Source organism: Nicotiana attenuata, unplaced genomic scaffold (assembly GCF_001879085.1).
Source record: "Nicotiana attenuata strain UT unplaced genomic scaffold, NIATTr2, whole genome shotgun sequence".
NCBI classification, from domain to species: Eukaryota; Viridiplantae; Streptophyta; class Magnoliopsida; order Solanales; family Solanaceae; genus Nicotiana; species Nicotiana attenuata.
The window spans coordinates 102,780-122,322 of NW_017671863.1; the positions used below are offsets into that span (position 1 = coordinate 102,780).

At 36.1% G+C, this 19,543-nt stretch overlaps 2 protein-coding genes across 2 annotated transcripts; one reads left to right on the plus strand and one right to left on the minus strand.

Annotated features, from left to right (window-relative positions):
- Window positions 1–516: 516 nt before the first annotated feature.
- LOC109210608 (auxin response factor 4) lies at window positions 517–7,965 on the plus strand. The gene is made up of 12 exons (XM_019374051.1): window positions 517–1,407; window positions 1,512–1,568; window positions 1,993–2,178; window positions 2,283–2,367; window positions 2,435–2,525; window positions 2,779–2,943; window positions 4,869–4,988; window positions 5,074–5,149; window positions 6,018–6,177; window positions 6,262–7,007; window positions 7,089–7,279; window positions 7,527–7,965. Exons 1-12 carry the CDS (start codon window positions 1,027–1,029, stop codon window positions 7,708–7,710), a joined length of 2,442 nt encoding a protein of 813 aa, XP_019229596.1. The 5' UTR covers window positions 517–1,026; the 3' UTR covers window positions 7,711–7,965.
- Window positions 7,966–8,782: 817 nt separating this feature from the next.
- On the minus strand, window positions 8,783–18,951 carry LOC109210609 (isovaleryl-CoA dehydrogenase, mitochondrial). Its single transcript, XM_019374053.1, has 15 exons — window positions 18,739–18,951; window positions 17,064–17,147; window positions 16,915–16,972; window positions 15,065–15,189; window positions 14,932–14,976; window positions 13,745–13,793; window positions 13,307–13,416; window positions 11,995–12,071; window positions 11,754–11,804; window positions 11,596–11,660; window positions 10,052–10,206; window positions 9,917–9,957; window positions 9,763–9,817; window positions 9,588–9,644; window positions 8,783–9,199 (listed from the first exon to the last, which is right to left on the minus strand). The coding sequence occupies exons 1-15, from the start codon at window positions 18,853–18,855 to the stop codon at window positions 9,053–9,055; spliced, it is 1,236 nt and encodes a 411-aa protein (XP_019229598.1). The 5' UTR covers window positions 18,856–18,951; the 3' UTR covers window positions 8,783–9,052.
- Window positions 18,952–19,543: the final 592 nt, after the last annotated feature.

The window sequence follows — 19,543 nt, forward strand, 5'->3', positions numbered from 1 at the left end:
ATTTAAAATAAGTTGAAGACCAGAAATTAAACTAATTTTACGATGACGGTTAGTCTATTGCAATTTTTATCTTTTATTCAGATTAAGACAGACAATATGAACAAGTTGATAACAAGAACAACAATAACAATACCAAATCCAGTGTAATTCTATCAGTGGAGCCTGGGAGGGTAAAGTATACGCAAACTTTGTCCTTATCGGAAGAAGATAGAGAAACTGATATCAGGAAAAAATAGAAAGGAAAAAGTTATAGCAAGCAATAAGCTGATATAAATAGAATTATTTTTTCAAATCTAACCATGGAGAAAAGAAATTACAAAAAGAAAAAAGAATCAATACTATGATTATGCTCCACATATATTGGTTTTTAAAAAAAAAGAAGGAAAAAACAAAGAGAAAAAGGCAAAATGCAAAGCAAAAGAGAGAAGGTTGATGAAGATGTGTGGGTTCTGTACTGTCTTTAACCTGTCCCCTCCACTCAACACAGTATTTGTTGGGGCTATCTTTCTCAAAAAAAAAAAAAAAGACAAGAGTCTTGAATCCAAAAGGGCACTAAACACATTGGCTTTTTTCCAACTTTTGCTTCTGTGCTACCTTAGCAATTGTCTATGTCTTCTGCTCCCTCTTCTCAGAACTGCAAATGGGAAGATGAGGAATCATACTTTGAATTTCTTGTTATTATTTGATACCCTTTTAACTTCTTTTCTTCTCCTCAACTTTTCCTCCTCCCTCTTTACTTCCTAAAACATGACTTTCTTCTTCTTTTTTATTCAATCTCTTTTCTCTGTTCTTGCTTTAAAGACAACCCCTTTTTAAATATTAACATTTCTTGAACCATGATTTGACTTCATTTCCCAATTTTCTATTACTATTTCTGAACTTGGTGACAAGTTCTTGATTACTATCCTCCCCACTTTTGATCTGCTTTTTCCCTATTTCTTTTTTTTGTTGAGGGTGTAATGCTAAACTAAGAACAAAGAAAACCAAACCAAAAAAACCAAAAAAAGAACCATTTTTTTTGGTTTAATGGAAATTGATCTGAACCATGCAGTAGTAAGTGAAGTGGAGAAGAATGCATGTTGTAATGGAGAATGTGACAAAAAGGGTGTTGGTGGTAGTTGTGTTAATTGCAATTTGTCCACTACTTCTACTTCTTCTTGTTCCTCAAATGCATCTTCCTCTTCTTCTTCTTCACTTACTCTTTCCTCAATTTATATGGAGCTCTGGCATGCTTGTGCTGGCCCTTTAACAAGCTTACCAATGAAAGGAAATGTAGTGGTTTATTTCCCTCAAGGTCATATGGAGGAAGCTGTTTCTGTTTCTCCTTTTTCACCCATCAAAATGGATTTTCCAACTTTTGGTCTTCAGCCTCAGATCTTCTGTAGAGTGGAAGATGTTCAGTTGCTTGTAAGTACTTGATTTTTTACCCCTTTGGGATTAAAAGGTTTTAGCTTTACTTGTGAACTCCTTGTAAACATGTTTCTTCTTTTTATAATCTTGTGAATTTACAGGCAAATAAGGAAAATGATGAGGTTTATACACAGCTCACTCTTCTCCCTCTTCCAGAGGTAAGACCAATTGCAACTGTAGCTACTTTTATGTCCAATCATGATTTTTTGCTGTTCCATGTGACATCAAGGAGGTCACGGTTTCGAGCCGTGTGTAAGGCTTCGTACAATAAACCCATGTATCCGGCCCTTCCCCGGATCCCGCACCTAGCGGGAGCTTAGTGCACCCGGCTGTCCTTATGCTCAATTTGTGGATAAAGGTGTTAACTTTACTGTGTTTAGCTGCTGTTCTATGTTCAATTTGTGAATAAAGATGTTAATTTTACTGTGTTTAGCTGCTGTTTTGGTTCATTTTTTATTTGGTTTCACTGTAAGGGGCCTTTTTCAGTTCTTTTAACTTGAACTGGTCTGTTTTTTTTTTTTAGTATGACTTTAACAATGAGCTAGAATTGAGTTGTCCATGATTTGTTGGTACTTTGCACAGTCAGTGGCTATAAGCTTAAAGGGAAAAGAACATGAAGATTTGGGGGTGGATGAGGAAGGAAATGGAGTTAATCCAGGAAAATCAGCTTCTCACATGTTCTGTAAAACCCTGACTGCTTCTGATACCAGTACCCATGGCGGCTTTTCAGTTCCTCGTAGAGCAGCTGAAGACTGTTTCCCACCTCTGGTGCGACTCCATTGTGCGATTTTTGCTAAAAGAGATTGTTAGCTGATTACATGTAATTGTCTGGTAAATTTACTTCTAACTTGTTGCTACATTATAAAATGTAGGATTACAAAGAGCAAAGGCCATCTCAGGAGCTGATTGCTAAGGATCTGCACGGAGTAGAGTGGAAATTCCGTCACATTTATAGAGGTATTAAGTTAAATACTTAGATACTTGCTCAGTCTGAGATTCTTATGATGTGATGCTTTTCTTTCAGGTCAGCCGAGGCGACATTTGCTAACTACTGGATGGAGTATTTTTGTCAGCCAAAAGAATCTTGTCTCAGGGGATGCAGTTCTCTTCTTGAGGTATACATATCTTGACACAATGGTAAACTCAGAGTGGTTAACTTTTAAGGCGCTAGAACATATGAAAAATATGAAGTCGTCGTGCTAGAAAGCTGTCAGGATCATTAGGTCCAATTCCTAGGTTTTTACTATGCAATAACCAGTTAGGATATCATTGCCAAGATTTTAATTGTTCCGATATTCAACTTTTGAAGCTTGTTCAGTTGCCATAGTTATTTAAATTTTATTGAATTAGTCCCAACGATCTTTGTAGGGGAGAAGGTGGAGATCTCAGGCTGGGAATAAGAAGAGCTGCTAGACCTAGAAATGGGCTTCCTGAATCAATAATCAAAAGTCAATATTCTGGTTCTGATGTTCTTTCAGCAGTTGCTACCGCTGCGTCAGCCAAGAGCACATTCCATGTTTTCTATAGCCCAAGGTAATTCGCTAAATCTCTGTGTATGGTTTTTTGTTTAGTTGCCTAATTTACATAGTAAAATCTGTGGTAATCTAAGTTGCGCGGACTCTTCGATTTTGGTGCCGTCCCCGTCCCGATACGAGACGGGACGGGAGCGGGAACGTCCCGGATTCGGTCAACTGACTTCGGACACTTTGACTGGAGTCCATCGACAAATTTGGGAGAAAAATTGAGATTTTGATTTCTCAAAATCAAAAATAAAACAGATCTAGGAGAATGAAAGAATAATGTCCATCTTGGAGAATGAAATTCAATATTCATGTAAGTTTTTCACAGAATATCTCTCAAAATTTACAATAGTTTTATAGCTCTATTTTTATTAGCCAAATCTCCGCACACGTATCCATATTCGAATCCGCACCCCCGAATCTTAAATTTTAGATTTTGCCGAATCCGATACTCGGATCCGTCCCCGTATCGGATACCCGCACCCGAGTCCGAGTAACTTAGGTGGTAATATCCCATGTCTTTACAGTTTTACTATTTAAGGCTGTACGATGTTAATTAGATTTGATATTCACGTCCTTAATTTTAATTCCATTTATTTGATGAAGTCAAAACAACCAAATATGTATAAATAAGGATTGCTAGTCCATCCAACTTGTCGTTGGTGAAGATTGAAATGAAGTATCTAAGCTTTGGATAACCGCCATATAATGCTTCCTGTTAATATCTTAATAGATACAACGGTGTAGCCTTCTACATGCAGATAAGTCGTATTAGAAGATTTGCTTAGCTTTCTATAAGGAAATAGTTGCACTAGGAGTAAAGCTGTACTATTTACAGTCAAACTTGGGAACTGAACTATTTTTGAAGTATATATTGATTTACTATCTCCTTTTCAGATGGTTTTGAGTGTTATTTTTTCTATTTCATTAAATAAATGTCAGTGCATAGACAATACGGAGACGACTTTATAAGACGGATGACACTAAAACATCAGTGATTGTTGTCATTGTTACATATTATTGTGTTGTTTTAGTAAGAATGATGTGATATTACACTGAAGCATGAGGTTAGATTTGGACTGTCATTGGTGGAGCGCCAGAACAGAGCAGAATGGTTGCATGGCCGTGTGGCAGTTATTTGGCTCTATTGCAATCCACCTTTATTCTATTTGTCAGTTGTTTCTAAATCCAGGAAGAGCTAGGGGTTCTTAATTCAATTATGTGGCATCAGCTGTGAAACAAAACAGAATTGAGCCTAGTAACTTATAAGAGCACCCCAAGTATTTGATCCGAAATTAAACTAGGTAGTGGTCTTTTCATTTACGAAAGAGTTCATCACCTTAATTAATTGTCCTGGATTCCCAACTTCCAGTAGTCAGATGAAAAATATTAGGTGAGACAAAAATAGGCTCGCTCGATTAGAATGAGTCATTCAGATGCATTTTGTGCTTACTGTGCAAATGTGGTGCATGCATTCTACAGTGGCTCATTTCAAGTATTTTGGCCTAGTAAACTAATTCTGTGGAAGCTTACTTGTGTACGAGTAGTCTGTACCTCTAATGGCTTGTTTTTCATGTTCGCTAAAGCAATCAATGGCTCATCTTCTTGATTCAGTTAAGAAGATGCACGAAGCATGATTTCTGCTGCTTCCCTCAATTCATGTGTGTCCCAGGCAGAGTCTTCTCCTGATTATAATACCCTTTATATCCTAAGGAACAACAAAGAATTATGAATTTTTTTATAACAAAAAAAAGAATCTAATGAATGAAAAAAATCTCATATTATGTGCAATCCTGTAATCAAATTCCTTTATGTTAAAATGTGTGAAATTTACTTCAAAGTCACTTTTGCAGCCTGCAGGAGTTTGCATTCATGAATTTTCCAGATATTATTAATGCTACATAGATGGTTTTGTGATAAAGTTTGCTTGTAATGTAGGGCAAGTCATGCTGATTTCGTTGTACCGTACCAAAAGTACATGAAAAGCATCAACAGTCGGATTCCTGTTGGAACAAGATTTAAAATGAGATTTGATCTAGATGATTCACCTGAAAGAAGGTACTTATATCCTTACAATCCCATATTCAGCTTTTCTTTGCAGAAGGTTTATGTTGTAATAAAAAATTTCCACTACTGCATGCAGGTACAGCGGTGTAGTGACCGGGATAAGTGATATGGATCCCTTTAGATGGCCCAACTCAAAATGGAGATGTTTGATGGTACTTCTAGCATATACTTGGCATTAAATTGTATATAGATGTTGTTATGCTCCACTTATCATTTCATGTTTTTGAGCCAGTTGGAAATTTGTTCTATTTATCTAGGGTGCTCTTCTTGCTTCCTTGTTAGTTTCAGACCCCTTTATGTTCTTGAATTTTCTGCCAGTGTTCACTTGTAGCAGTACCCTGTTTATCCAGACTCGGCAGTTTTCTAACACCTAGATCTGCTTGTTGAATACCACTAGGAACACCAGAAGGACACGCAGGACCATATGCTCTTTTTTTTCTTTTATTAATTGTATTTGTCGAAAGTCGGCAATTTGAAGAATTGGATAATTCAAAGGCTTGACCGGGTGTTGACTTTGGTGTTGTCGGACTCCTATGGTGGTTTTGATACCTTGGATAAGTTCATTTAGTTGATTGGAACTTGTGTGTAATGTTTGGTTGTGAACTGGATCGTCTAACTGTGATTCAGACGAGTTCGGCAAAGTTGGAATGTTTGAAAGTTAAGAGAATGATTTTGACCTTCGATTCTTTGTTTTGATGTTAAAAAATAATAATTAGAATATGGATGTGCATTAAATCCTGTAGAGCCCTTCAGGGCTAAGATTAATTATCAAACTATTCTTGCTTCGATTGTAACTACAACGAGAAATTGCTAAATGCTCAGTTGTTGTAAGATGCTTGATAGATTTTTCCTGTCAAGACTGATAAAGTTTGCTTTTGGCATAATATTAAAATACATCCTTGTATTGCATATCTTGAAATAATTTCTTCCAACCAAAGCTGTTACAAATTTACAATAAGTATAGTGTCCGTCGACTCGAAAACTTTTTGATCTAAGTGTCCTTGTTATCAACTATAATAGGTCAGATGGGATGAAGATATCATGAGTAATCATCAAGAACGGGTTTCTCCATGGGAAATTGATTCTTCAGTTTCCTTACCACCACTGAGCATTCAGTCTCCAAGACTGAAGAAACTGCGGACTAATCAGCAGGCTCCATCGTTAGACAGCCATTTTGCTGGTACTGATCAAACTTTTCAAATATTATTTTGATTATGTTGTCATTATGTCATGATTCCACTAACGTTCTCGTTCTTTTTTACAGGAGGGAGTGCTCTTTTGGACTTTGAGGAGTCGGTAAGATCCTCCAAGGTCTTGCAAGGTCAAGAAAATTTAGGTCTGATATCACCTCCCTATGGATGTGATAAGACAGTCCGCCCACTGGATTTTGAGCTGCAAAATGTAGCTCGTCACAATCTCATGCCAACTGGTATAGAGAACATAATTGTTGGAGACTTTGTGAAAACTCAGCCTCCAACAACCTACACAGGCTTTCTGGAATCCAATAGGTTTCCAAAGGTCTTGCAAGGTCAAGAAATTTGCTCGTTAAGATCCCTTACTGGAAAAGGTGATGTTAATTTTGGTGCTTGGGGAAAACCTGAATTTGGTTGCAATGTTTTTAGCACATATCAGAGGCCGAAGACCAATTTCTATCCTCTTGCTTCTGAAGGGGCGAGGAATGTGTTTCTACCATATAATGCGATGTATAGAGCTGGACAAGATCCTGTAGTGCATTCCTACATTAATAATAATTTCCAAAGAGAAAATCCTACCTCAAACCAGAATTCAATCCAAAATGGGGTTAGGAGGGAAGAAGGTGGAATGCAGAAGTTTGCAAATGAGCAGAGGCCACTGGAGATGTCCATATTGTCTATTCCGGAGACAAATTTCAAGAATGAGAACGGTGGCTCCTTAAATGCACAGGCTTCTTGTAAACTATTTGGCTTTTCCTTAATAAAAGAACCCTCTACTCCTAGCTCGCACAGTTCTGGTAAGAGGAGCTGTACAAAGGTAAGCTTCGATAAGTGCACGTAACGGATTGGAAATGCTTTCACTTCAGACTCTATTGCTAATTTTAATAAATGGATGAAGGTTCACAAACAAGGCAGCTTGGTTGGACGAGCCATTGATCTCTCAAGGTTGAATGGCTATGAGGATTTGCTGGTTGAGTTGGAGAGGCTTTTCAACATGGAAGACCTCCTAAGAGATCCCAATAAGGGATGGCGAATCTTGTATACCGACAGTGAGAATGACATGATGGTTGTCGGAGATGATCCATGGCAGTAAGTCTCTTTTTCATGCATTTGAGTTCTCATTGCTGTCTCAATTATTTTGTACCAAGTTCAAAAGATATTACTCAAACGATGTATATCTGTGAATCATGAGAACCCCACAAAATTTCTCTTCCAATTAGCTTCTTGAGTTTTGGATGTTAAATCATCTCTACAGGATCCGAGTTTTCTTTTACTTTTCTCCTCCCATAAGTGATTGGTCGATACACTTACGGGTACTTTCTAATGACTGTTGTAGTGAGTTCTGTGAGGTAGTATCCAAGATCCATATATACACTCAAGAAGAAGTGGAGAAAATGACAATTGAGGGGATCAGTGATGATACTCAAAGTTGTTTGGAGGAGGCACCGGCATTCATGGATGCCTCGAAATCTTCTTCAGTTGGCCAGCCTGATTCTTCTCCAACTGTAATCAGGATATGAAGAAGCTGAGGTCCTACGAATGTTGTGCTTGTTATGTTACTTAAGTGATATATATGTGATACTATTCTACCTACTAGATGTTCCTGTTATGTTAAATAAATTGTTACTCCTTAGTCAACTTGTGAAGTTATGTTGGAAGTCTGTTTTCAACTTACAATGGGGCTTCTTGTGATAAAATTATATGGTGACTCATATGCCATAACTTTGTATTCTGAATATGTTCCACTATGTATAACTTTGAACATTGTATGACTACCCCTTCTCTCCACCCCCCCCACCCCCACCCCACCCCCACCTCCACCCCCCAAAAAAAAAAACCAAACCCAAGTTGTGCCTGGGAAATACTATATCACCTACGTTAACTTTGTTTTCACCTTCTAACTTGTCTAATCTCTTATTTAGGTAGGAGGATATAAATGAATTGAGAGGAAATCTGAGTTAGCTTCTGATGGAGTTTGGAGCATGTTAATATTAAAATCATATTTTTATGACATCATTTGTTGAAGATAGTAGTGATATTATGGTGTTAGTGCATGCTATAATTGTAAGTTTTTGTAAAAAAAGAAACAAAAGGTTTGAGGCACTTATTCCAGACATACTTCTTTATTGCCCAGTAACAAGTCTAGACAACACTAAATATTTTTGGTGGGGAAGGGGGTGGGTTGTTAGTGCCATCTAATGCCGGCCTAGATTGCACTGGTAGTGTCAATAGTCAGACTATAAACACTACAAGTAAGTAGGCTTACTAATTGAATATTTTAATGAAGTAATCACCAATAACAACCCTATATAACTCGTTTCTAATACTAAGCTATGAAAGCACTGAAACCAATTTTCATAGGCTATCTTTGTATAAAATTCTTTGTTCTTAAAAATGGTATTATCTGTACAATTCCTATTAGCTACATGCGCTGAAAGCATGATCTGCTTTTCTTTTCTTTTTTTGCCTTTTACATTAACTTTAAACGCTTTACTAGAATCAAAATAACTAAATTTGGTGCATGCATCGCTTAGATTAAATTTTTTTCCCAAAATACTATCCCGGCTTCTCAGAGTAAGCTCATTTCTAGCCTCAATCACAACTCTTCCATTTCATTTATTAGGAACTCCCAAAAATAGAATGGCAATAAAGATTATTAGTCTTCCAGAACACTTGAGATAATGGCTTTCTTTCCTAATACACGAATTACTTCCTTTTTCACGTACATAAAGCTAAAGGGAACAACTTCACTTATTTTTTTTCTTTTGTTCCAGAAATGTAAAGAAAGGAGAGGTGGGAGGTCGTCAATTTGTGAGTTGTGATATTTTCCCAAGGAGCTCAAGAAGCCATCAATTTCAATGTTTATTGTTCTTTAAAGAGTTCACGACCTATTATCATTCTTCTGATCTCACTTGTGCCTGCCCCAATCTCATACAGTTTGGCATCTCGGAGAAGACGTCCTGTTGGGTACTCATTCACGTAGCCGTTGCCTCCAAGGCATTGAATCGCCTGCACCACACGCACAATCTCATAAGCATATCATCTTTCCTACTAAACTTGTATAACCGAGAAATTCCCAGTAGCCAGATGACACAGTTCAAAATTTGATGGACTACGGGCCGTCTCTCTACCTTATCATCTTTCCTACTAAATGATGGCAGCTTTTGTGCCTTTAGTTCCATTAACATTTTGGCATTACTAGACTAAGCCAAGACAAAAGAAATTTGTAAAGAATCCCCTAGCAGGGATTCTTTCAGAAATGACAGTCATTTTCTGTGTTCTTAAACCAGTCAGAAATAATAATAGCAAGTTCCGAACTAAAGATGACACGTGAACACAGCCGATGTAAAGAAGAATTAATTATCATAAAGGAACAGAAAGGAATTAAGTTTTTCACCTGAAGAGCTACTTGGGTTGCTCTTTCAGCAGCAGTGAGTATAACACCAGCACAATCCTGAACAAACATAATTTGCATGTTAAGTGCAAAGGAAAAATGTTTCTTTGGTTAAGTTTTAGCTTCTAAAGAGTAAAGAAACTAAAATTAAACAAATGAAAATTTCTACTGCAAGGACCTTTGTGTTAATATTCCCGCTGTCACATTCCCTTGCAACAGAATAGACATAAGCTCTGTTGTGAACAATGAAAAAGAATAAGTACATGATATTATCGATCAGAGTGAGTAACGAAAAGGATATAGAAGAAGTATGACAACAAAGAACACCTGACCTTGAAGATTGCAAAGACGTGTACATGTCAGCTACTTTTCCCTATGTTTTCAGGTCAAAGGCAAGATAAGTTTAAGAATTCTGACAGACAAAGAACAGCAATAAAGGTACATTTGTCCAGAAGGCAGTTAGGAACCTGTATAAATTGAAATTCTCCAATCGGTCGACCAAATTGTTCTCGTTGTTTAACATAGGGTAGAACGACATCAAGACAGGCTTGCATAAGTCCAACGGGACCAGATGACAAAACAAGTCTCTCTAGATCGAGTCCCGACATCAGGACATAAACACCTGAAGCAATAGAAAAACTTTTCTAAGAGAGAGATAGGAGCAATGACATTGTCTAGGTGTGACACTATGATAAAGAAATAAAAAGGAGACGAGGTAAACCCAACAAAAAAAAAATTCAAAGTAGTCGCTGCAAAAGACCTACAATCTCTCACAAGCTATGCAGACTTACGAAGAACTTCCAGTTCAATTTATACTACGGTGTTGGACAGGAAGTTTAAGATATTCATGTTTATATATGAATTATACTGATGCTGGTGGAAGAAAATAGTAAAGTAACAGTTGAAAAATTAGTGCGATAAAGAAAAATCACGTCTAAAATTTGGATAATTTAAGGAACTGAATTCCGGGAAATTGAAGAAGTTGACAGAAATGAAACGGTTTTAAACATTTCGGAACATCCCAAAATAGGAGTGTCATATGAATTGAAACAAAAGGAGCAGATGCAAAAGAATCCACATACGCATTACCAGCTAGTTTGGATTAAAGCTCAGTAACATTGTATTATACTACTTATAGGTTTGGCATAAGACTGAGTTTTAGTTCTTTAGAGATTTTTTGTATAGAATTTCTATTGTTGGAGAATCCCTAATTGTTTGAAAAAACAAATTATTAATTAGTGGAATAAAAATGGTCCGGATGGCATAGAATGAATATTGACGATTCATATAGCCAACCAAAAAAGATTAGGACTAGGCTTAGTTGTAGTTGTTGTAGTATTCCGAATTAAATCTCCATATTTCACTTGGCATGCTCTTTCAAAAGTTAAAGAGCATCTGCCGTTTAATCTTACTGCAAATAAATATGCAGGAGAGGACAAAGAATAACAAACTTTGAAGAGTCCCAAGTAACTTCCTTGTATTACATACCAATCAGGTACTATGTAATCGATCAAAAAAGCTGTTTCTCTTTAGGGAAAGGAACACTACTTGGTGCAACCAAAATAAAAGGGTGAATATATAGTGTGCGAGGAAAAAAGGGTATTATCTCAGAAATAGTAAAAGTAGGGGCAGTATAGCAGAATGAAGAAAATAGTTGGAATTCAAAAGTCAAAACTAGTGACAGCTTAACATAAAATCTTTGAACTTTACCTATACATAAAAATCTAGACAAAAACTTTGTGAAACTCTAAGATTAAGAATTCTTTAGCATAAGCTGTATTTAAAAATTAGACAAATGCTGCACTCTTTGCTTGAAATTTTTGTAGCTCATTAGATCACACCCTTCAAGTTTTTACCCTTCTTTTTTTGGATTCTCCACTACTTATTCCATTAGATAAGCTAGTCCCTCTTTTTTCGCTTTCAATACCGAAAGTGGAAGTAAGGTGTAATATTAAGGAAGAAATGAGGCAAGATATTTGGGCCAACATAGAAGTTAATTAAGAACTCATACCTTTTCCTACCTGCCCCAAAATATTTTCTTCAGGGACGAAACAGTTCTCAAACACAAGCTCACATCTACAGTTTAGATTGAAGTTATTAGGCCACCTTCAGTATAGTAAAAAAAATATAAATCCAAACAGAGCAACACTTGGGCAAAGATGTACATACGTATCACTCCCTCGCATCCCAAGTTTGTCTAATTTCTGGGCCGTAGAGAATCTGTATATTCAGTTAAAGTAGATGAATAAGCATGTCCCGACTCACTGGGATATGTTTTGTTATAATAAATCATGCTTTACTATTTGTGTCATGCAATCATGCAGCTGCGAAAAACAAAACAAGAAACGATTTGTATTTTCTCTCCCTTTTTCATTTTCTATCGCAAGTAGTATCAGTACAGGGGGCATACCCTTTCATTCCCTTCTCGATAATGAAGGCTGTGATTCCTTTTGAACCAGTTGTTACATCCGTTTTTGCATAAACAACCTGATCCAGAAATAGATTTTCAAAACTGAACCTTAAAATTAAATTGCCGTTCAGAAAAAGACCAGAAATACCAATTCTAGATACACAAAGATAACACTTAGCCAAAGGATGTGAGAAAAATTGATAGACGGCTATTTCTAAAGCCAAGTTTTAACAAAAAAACACATTTTCATCTATCAGCGATACCAGGAAAATTGAACTTGTAAGAGAATCTCACAGACAAACCCCACTCACAGCTGAAAGTTAAGGTATTTCCCCCAAAAAAACATATAAAGGTAGGTGAACTCGAAAGAGGAGGAGAATTTTAGTAAAACCAAAGAGTATAGAGACTTTGCAGGTGCATCAATAGTATATCTCAAAAGTAACATTTCAATAGCCAATCTGCTGTGATTGCACATGTGCCAAAAGTGATTTGGCATACTGCTAGAAAGAAACCAGACAATCTATCTTACAAATTAACAGTCAATAAGCAAATTTGGATGAGTACTTCTATTTGGCTGATCAACAGAAACCAAATAAATGAGAAAATTATAGATGAAGAGTGCAAGAAAGAGCTCTGGGCATAATAAATAATAACCCAAGGCTGTAAAGAGAAACTCAATAACAGGAACCCAAGTAGTGAATCAAATTCAACTAGAATAAAGTATTGCATGTTGAATGATTCATTTAGCACAACGAAAGTAACTATTCTCAGGAAAACTAACAAACTATTTTTATTTTATCCTTCACTTAATATAACATTTTGAAAAAAAAAAAACATTTGTTTCTTTCCCACCCTTCCTCGATGTCACAAATGAGCTTCTCCAGAAATCAGTCCTTCACCTTCGCAGGAAAAGAGCTGAACTGCTGGTATTTTCTCTTATCGTCCTTCAACCATTCATTTTCATATGGTATTAGGTTTACGTGTGGTGTATATGACTTTTCCCCATCTTCCAACTTTCTCACCTAATAGATTAGGCATGTCAAATCTAAAATTCATATTCTTAAGACTACTTTTAGAATGAGGTAATAAAAATTACTATTACTACTACAACAAAATAAGAATAGATCCTTTTTTAATCCATTATCTGTGGTACAAAAGATAAATCCTCAGGAACTAATGGCAATCGAACAATATAAAGTGAGAACAAATCTTGACAAAATAAAGTACAACAACAACAACAAACCAGTGTAATCCCACAAGTGGGTCTGGGTGATAAAACCGAAAAGTAAGGAGAGATATTCAAGAAAAGTACCAGTGTCTGAGCAGTCGGACCATTTGTGCACCACATTTTATTTCCATTCAGAACATAACCACCCTCAACACGATCAGCTTTGCACTTCATGCTAACAACATCTGAACCAGCTGAACCGTGAAAATGAAACTATTCAGCGACACTCAACACACAAAATTCACAAGCCTTTCGCTCTCTCGTAATAGCTGACCACCTCTCCATTCAATGAAATAGGAAATGGAGATTTAACATCCAAATTAATATGATGACGAGAGATACAAAATGAAATTGAATTAACAGTAATTGGGGATTCAGGTAGCTCACTTGGTGAGCTATCCAACCTCCACCATGTAGGTGTGGTTCAAATCCCCATATGTACTCCCCTTCCCCATTCCCAGTCCCCTTCCCCTATGTATAACAAAATTAATTATAAAATAAAGAGGAATTAACAGTAGTTACCATTAGGTTCACTCATAGCTAGAGCACCCACATGATCACCGCTGATTAGCTACATCCAATCAAGTCATAAAAGAGTTAGCCACTACGTTAGTCATTCAGACATTTTATTCAAAAAAGAGGGATTAAAATTAACTGAACAAGGATATTAAAAATAAAAATAACAAATGTCCCACTTCTCTTGCCCCCTATATTTAAAGCCAAATCCTTGCCAATTGAAAGCCAGAAGAAATTTGGGCTATGTTTGAGCAAACTATAGCTCAACTTGCTCTCCGTAGAACTTCTTAAAGAGAATATTAGATTAGTAAATTTACAAAATCCAACCATAGGAATAACCTTCATCTATAACTCGAAGCCTACATGTTTCCTAATATTCTGAGTTATAAATCCATATCAGCTGCTTGCTATAAAAGTCTAGAGTTCATAATTGTAATTTATTGGTGTTCTACATTTGGTACCACATGATTCTGCCATTGATCATCTGAGCTAATCCAGTTCAGATAATTTCTAGAGAAGACTCATCTAAGTTGTGGATGTTGTTGATGACTTGTAAGAAATAATAGACTAGGTATTTGAAGCTTCAGTAAGTCAGTATATTCAATACCTAGTCCTTTGTGAATCGAGCTTGAGCCGTTACAATGTGAAGTTGTTGAGTGCATAAAACTATGGCCTACCCTGGGCAAATGGAATACTCGCACCAACAGTATTTCTGTATTTTCCTTTTCTTTATTTCTTTACCTTTTTTCCTGATAAAACACCAACGCCAACAGTTTCAAGTAATCTAGACTGCGGATCCACCATCAAAGATTTGAAGCACTTACGAGATATATTTTGGTGAATCACGATATCCTTGAGGAATACAAAACTAAAGAGGAACTTTCATGAGACTCCAACCATTGTACTAATAATAGCATGTCTGAACCAATAAATTTGATAGAATTTGTGCAGGGCAGGAGTAGACCGAATCGTAAACATGCATAATATAAAAGAGAGTTGTTAACATGAATGATTTCCTCTTCCAATAATCAGGTGATTTTCTGAAAGAGATGATGTAATTTTTGGTTCATCGAATATGAAGGGTGGTCTATTGAAAGACCACGGATGTAAATCACCTATACTGGAAAAAACATAGTAGCTGGCAGGAAATGTAAATATACTACTGAAAACAAAATCTGATGGTGGAAGATAACCTTTGGTAGGTACTTTTGCTTCTGCTCATGCGATCCATTTCTAACCTACAAAATCATCAGTAATTGTTAAATATTTGGCATGCAACTCAGATAGAGCACCTACATATAAAAACATGAGTGGTAAAACAGTTACCAACTGATTAATGCATAGGTTCGTGTGGGCACCATAAGAAAGGCCAACTGACCCTGATGCTCGACTAATCTCTTCCATGGCTATGCAGTGATACAGATAACCAAGGCCAAGTCCTCCATATTCCTCTACAAGAAAGGAGCAATCTCAGACATAAAACTTTCGCCACTGTCACAAGTTCCAGTATGTAAAGAAATTTATAGCTAAAGGAAGAAGAAAATCGAAGGTCATAGTGCTTAAAATGTTATGTGCAGGTAAAAGAAAGGAAAGAAAACAAAAAGAAAGATAGCTCTGAAGTGAAAGAAGTCGAGCTACACGGTTACTCATTCCCTACAAATAACTGCTTTCATAAACATATTTTGGACATGGGATGTTAATTTCTTAATTCAAAAGGCAAAGAACAGTATCTCTTGAGAAAAATGAAGCATACTATTAGCTATATGCTTCTGCAACCCAAAGGAAGAGTAGGATAGACTCCTGTCTTTGTTTAACGCAAGTCAACTCCCTTATAAGTATGGGCTGACCAGAGATAAACAATACCACCAGAAAAAGATATCCTGATTGAAGCTTTATTCAAGACATCAGGAGATTCCGATTCCCCCTTACTCTATGTGAACCTAACTCTTGTTACACATGTTAAGAATATTGAAGCTCATTATCACTAAAACATTATACTCTAATCTGAATTTGAAGCTTCAAATTACATTGGCAACTGATAAATCCCTATTCTCAATCTGTAAAGCTCATAGGGCCAGTGATTGAGTGCTCGATTGATCAACGACGAAGCAAACAAAGAAATTGTACAACAGCTTTTTCGTACACATTCACTTGCATTATACTATCTTCAACCAAATTAGCGAATTAATAGTTCAGTTCCTATTGGATGCCGCTAATGGGGATGCCTCATCAATTCAATTCAAAGGCAAATCCATTTCCTAGTCACACGGCTAAACACATATTGGAGTGAAAGCAAAAAGGGTAGAGGGAGACTAAAGAGCATAATAAGAGAGACACTGGAAGTTATCATATTTTACATCTTCCCCTTTTTTAGCTGGAACTACAAATAGGTGACTTTACAATTCTTTTTACTGTAGTGACTGTCTCCATACCAGGTTTCCCTAGAGCAAAGACAGGTTGATCTAGTTACATGAAATAAAAGAATTGACGCGTGACAGCTTAATCCCCAGTTAAGTGAGATTTCCCTTTTGGTATTGGTCCATGCCATTTCATGGCAAGCTGATCATTTATGCTGAAGGCAGCGAACATAGTGATTTCAAACACCACACACAAGTGAAAGGCTGGTGGACAATAGACTGATCCAGACTTGGGATAATGTAAGGTATACAAAATAAGAGCTGAGATACTGTTTCCAAGTTTGCACGCCAATTATTAAAGAGTGTAATTGTCAGCTGGTAGTATGTTGATTCACTTGGGAAAGAAGTGTTCAATGAAATAATTTTGTGTAGCCCTATCACAGCTTCGGCTGATATAATGTCCAGGCATAAATGTCCATCTTAATGAACAGATTAAGCCCTCAGACTGATAACTGTTTAGCCAGAATATCTCCAATACTATGTATGTAAGTGCACAAAAAATCAATTAAGATAATATGAAGTATTAAGTTCCTTTTTTCATTCCCAGAATCCAGTTAAATAATGCAAGTCAAGAAAGAGTATAAAAACAAGTACGGCTTTTAACATCAAGAAGGTTAAATTATGGTGTCTATATCAGTGTCAGGGTTCTTCTTTAAAATATAGCTCTCTAGAGGAGTGTTAGTAGTTTTCTTCTCCGCCCTCTCTTGGCCCTATAATATCACATCAAAATCAATAAAGAGAATATGATCAAAGGCTTACCTGGCACTGTAATACCATGGAGATTAAAATCCCCCATTAGTTTCCACAAATTAACATCCTGATATCAGAAGAATAAATAGAGATTTAAATATCAATTCTTGTTAATAGAATACTCCTGAGAACAAGAGCAGATATTGCATTGCATGTACCTGAGGGAAATAATTTGTTTTATCTATCTTTTCAGCATGAGGGGCAATATTCTCTTGAGCAAATTGTGCCACGCTTTCTTTAAACTGTAAATTTGCATATGGAAAAATTAGAAAACTGCCATAGTGCATTAGGAAAAGATTGCATTCAGATGTGATGCAACTAAAACTATTGCCTTAAAGTAATACATATTCTTAACTGGCTTAAGTAAATAGGAAACGATTTCAGCAGTGATGTACTGACCGCTGAACTGCATAGGAAAATGCTAAACCAATTTTTAACCCATTCTCAGACCTCTATAGTGGTTCCAACCAGTGGTGAAACTAGGGGAAGGGAAGGAGGTTCAATTAATCCCCTTCACGGAAAAATTGTACCACGCAAATAGGGTAAAAACGATTTTTTTTTTGGTTATATATAAACTATTGAATCCCCTTGACATAAGTAAAGATTCTGGTGTTGTGAAGAGGGGGTTCAAAAATTACTTTTGGTCATAGGTTTGACATTCTAGTATTTTTTGAAACCCCTTGTATGAACTTCTGGCTCCTGGTTCCAACTTATCCATGTGACATGAACCCTCCCAACCGATAGGAGGCGAGATTTTGAACCTACTGCAAGAGGGACGGCTCATGAGCATAGCTTATAGAAATGATGCCTTTTAGCGCCCCTTTTACAGTATATAGGATGAAAGAGCTTTCTTTCATAAAGATTCAGCGAAATTGCATAATTTCATTGACAATTCAGCAGATTGACCACTGCTGAAGCGATAATGCAGCTTGCACAGAGAATGAACACATCAATTTAGCAATTTATCAATTCCCAGTCTCAGCAGACATCTTTCAAGAATCATCCAAAACCTTGACACCTTTCAAAAATAACTCAGATTTTAGGGTTATAAAAAAATCAGATTTTAGAGCATCACGTATGACTATGTGAACCAGCGACGGAGACATGCAATCAAGGGTATTCAATTGAAATCCCCTTCGCCAGAAAGTTATACTGCATAAATGAAGTAAAAACAATTTCTACATATATAGAATTTTGAATCCCCTTAATATAAGAGAAATACATATTTAAATTCCAGGTGCAGCATTTTTTTATTTTTTTTAATCCTCTTGTCAGAATTCATGGCTCCTACACTGATGCAAACCAAGAATAACAGATCAAAGACAAAAAGCAACTCAATCAAAATTGCTACAGAAGGGGCCCACAAAAGGGAGAGAAAATCAAAAAGAAGAAAGTAAAAGTAAATGGTCTTCATTAATATCTGAAACAAGACTACCCATATAACATTAATTACCTAAACCAACTACCTCCATAGAGTCATAGACTAATAGCAGAGCCTGGAATTACCAACCCAGTTGTAAAAACCATAAATAGGCAACTATATTTACATAATCCAAAAAGAGAAATTCTACTATGTTAATGGCTAGCCTAAAAATTTTGATTCAAATCCCATAGAAAAAAAAATACTAAGTGATTTCTTCCTGTCTACCCAGTATCCGTGCGCGCAAGGTGGCCCGGACACCACCACCATTTTATAAAAAAAAAAAGGAAAAAAAAAACATAGAGGAGATTATAGCGCAGTTGATTGACATTTGATAGGCAACTATAAATACATGCAAAATAATTGTCTTCACTAACATAATGACTGAAAGAATTATATAAATGGGTTAGGACCTGTTTTTGTGTATCATCGAAGAGTAACGAAGTTGAAAACGCAGCAAGCTGTGGCTGCTGCTTTTTGGTTCTGCACAAAGCAGATGTCAAAGACCTCGCTGCGAACAATTTATGCATACCTTTAATTTATGGGTATGTCACGCAGTTTATTGAAAATGGAGAACAATTGGAAAAACAATGACTAAAGGAAGCGTATTTATAGTTGCACATTATGTGTACAGTGTACCAAAAACTATGGTGGTTGGACTATCCAAGTTGTGGACGCAACTGCAATTATGTAAACTCTGGTAAGATAGACATTGGACCTTTCTTTGTCCCTAAAAAAAAATTTAATTTTAACTCTGACTTTTAAGCAGGGGTGGATATATTTTGGCCAAATCCGAAATCCAAACTGAAATCCATTTTTTTTTTTTTTAATTTTTGGTTTGGATTTTCGGATTATGGATTAAATTTTAAATTTTTTGGAATGAATATTGGATTTGGTACTTCGGCTTTTGGGATATCCAAAAATCCAAAATTTTTATACTTTATATTTAGTCAATTATCCATATGTGAATAGTAATAAGTTCAATATCCTAAACATTAGATATTATCTCATATATTCAATATTAATTATTAAGTTACTGTGAGAATATTTTCTATTTGGACATGATTTACTATTGCTACTTCTTATATGCCGTATTAATGTCTCTGTTTTTTTTTTATAAATAATTTCATTACTTGAATGCTTTATTTGAATGATTGCGGCAAGAATGAGGAACTTTTTAGGCAATTTAATATGAGTACTTCATTTGGATATTCATTT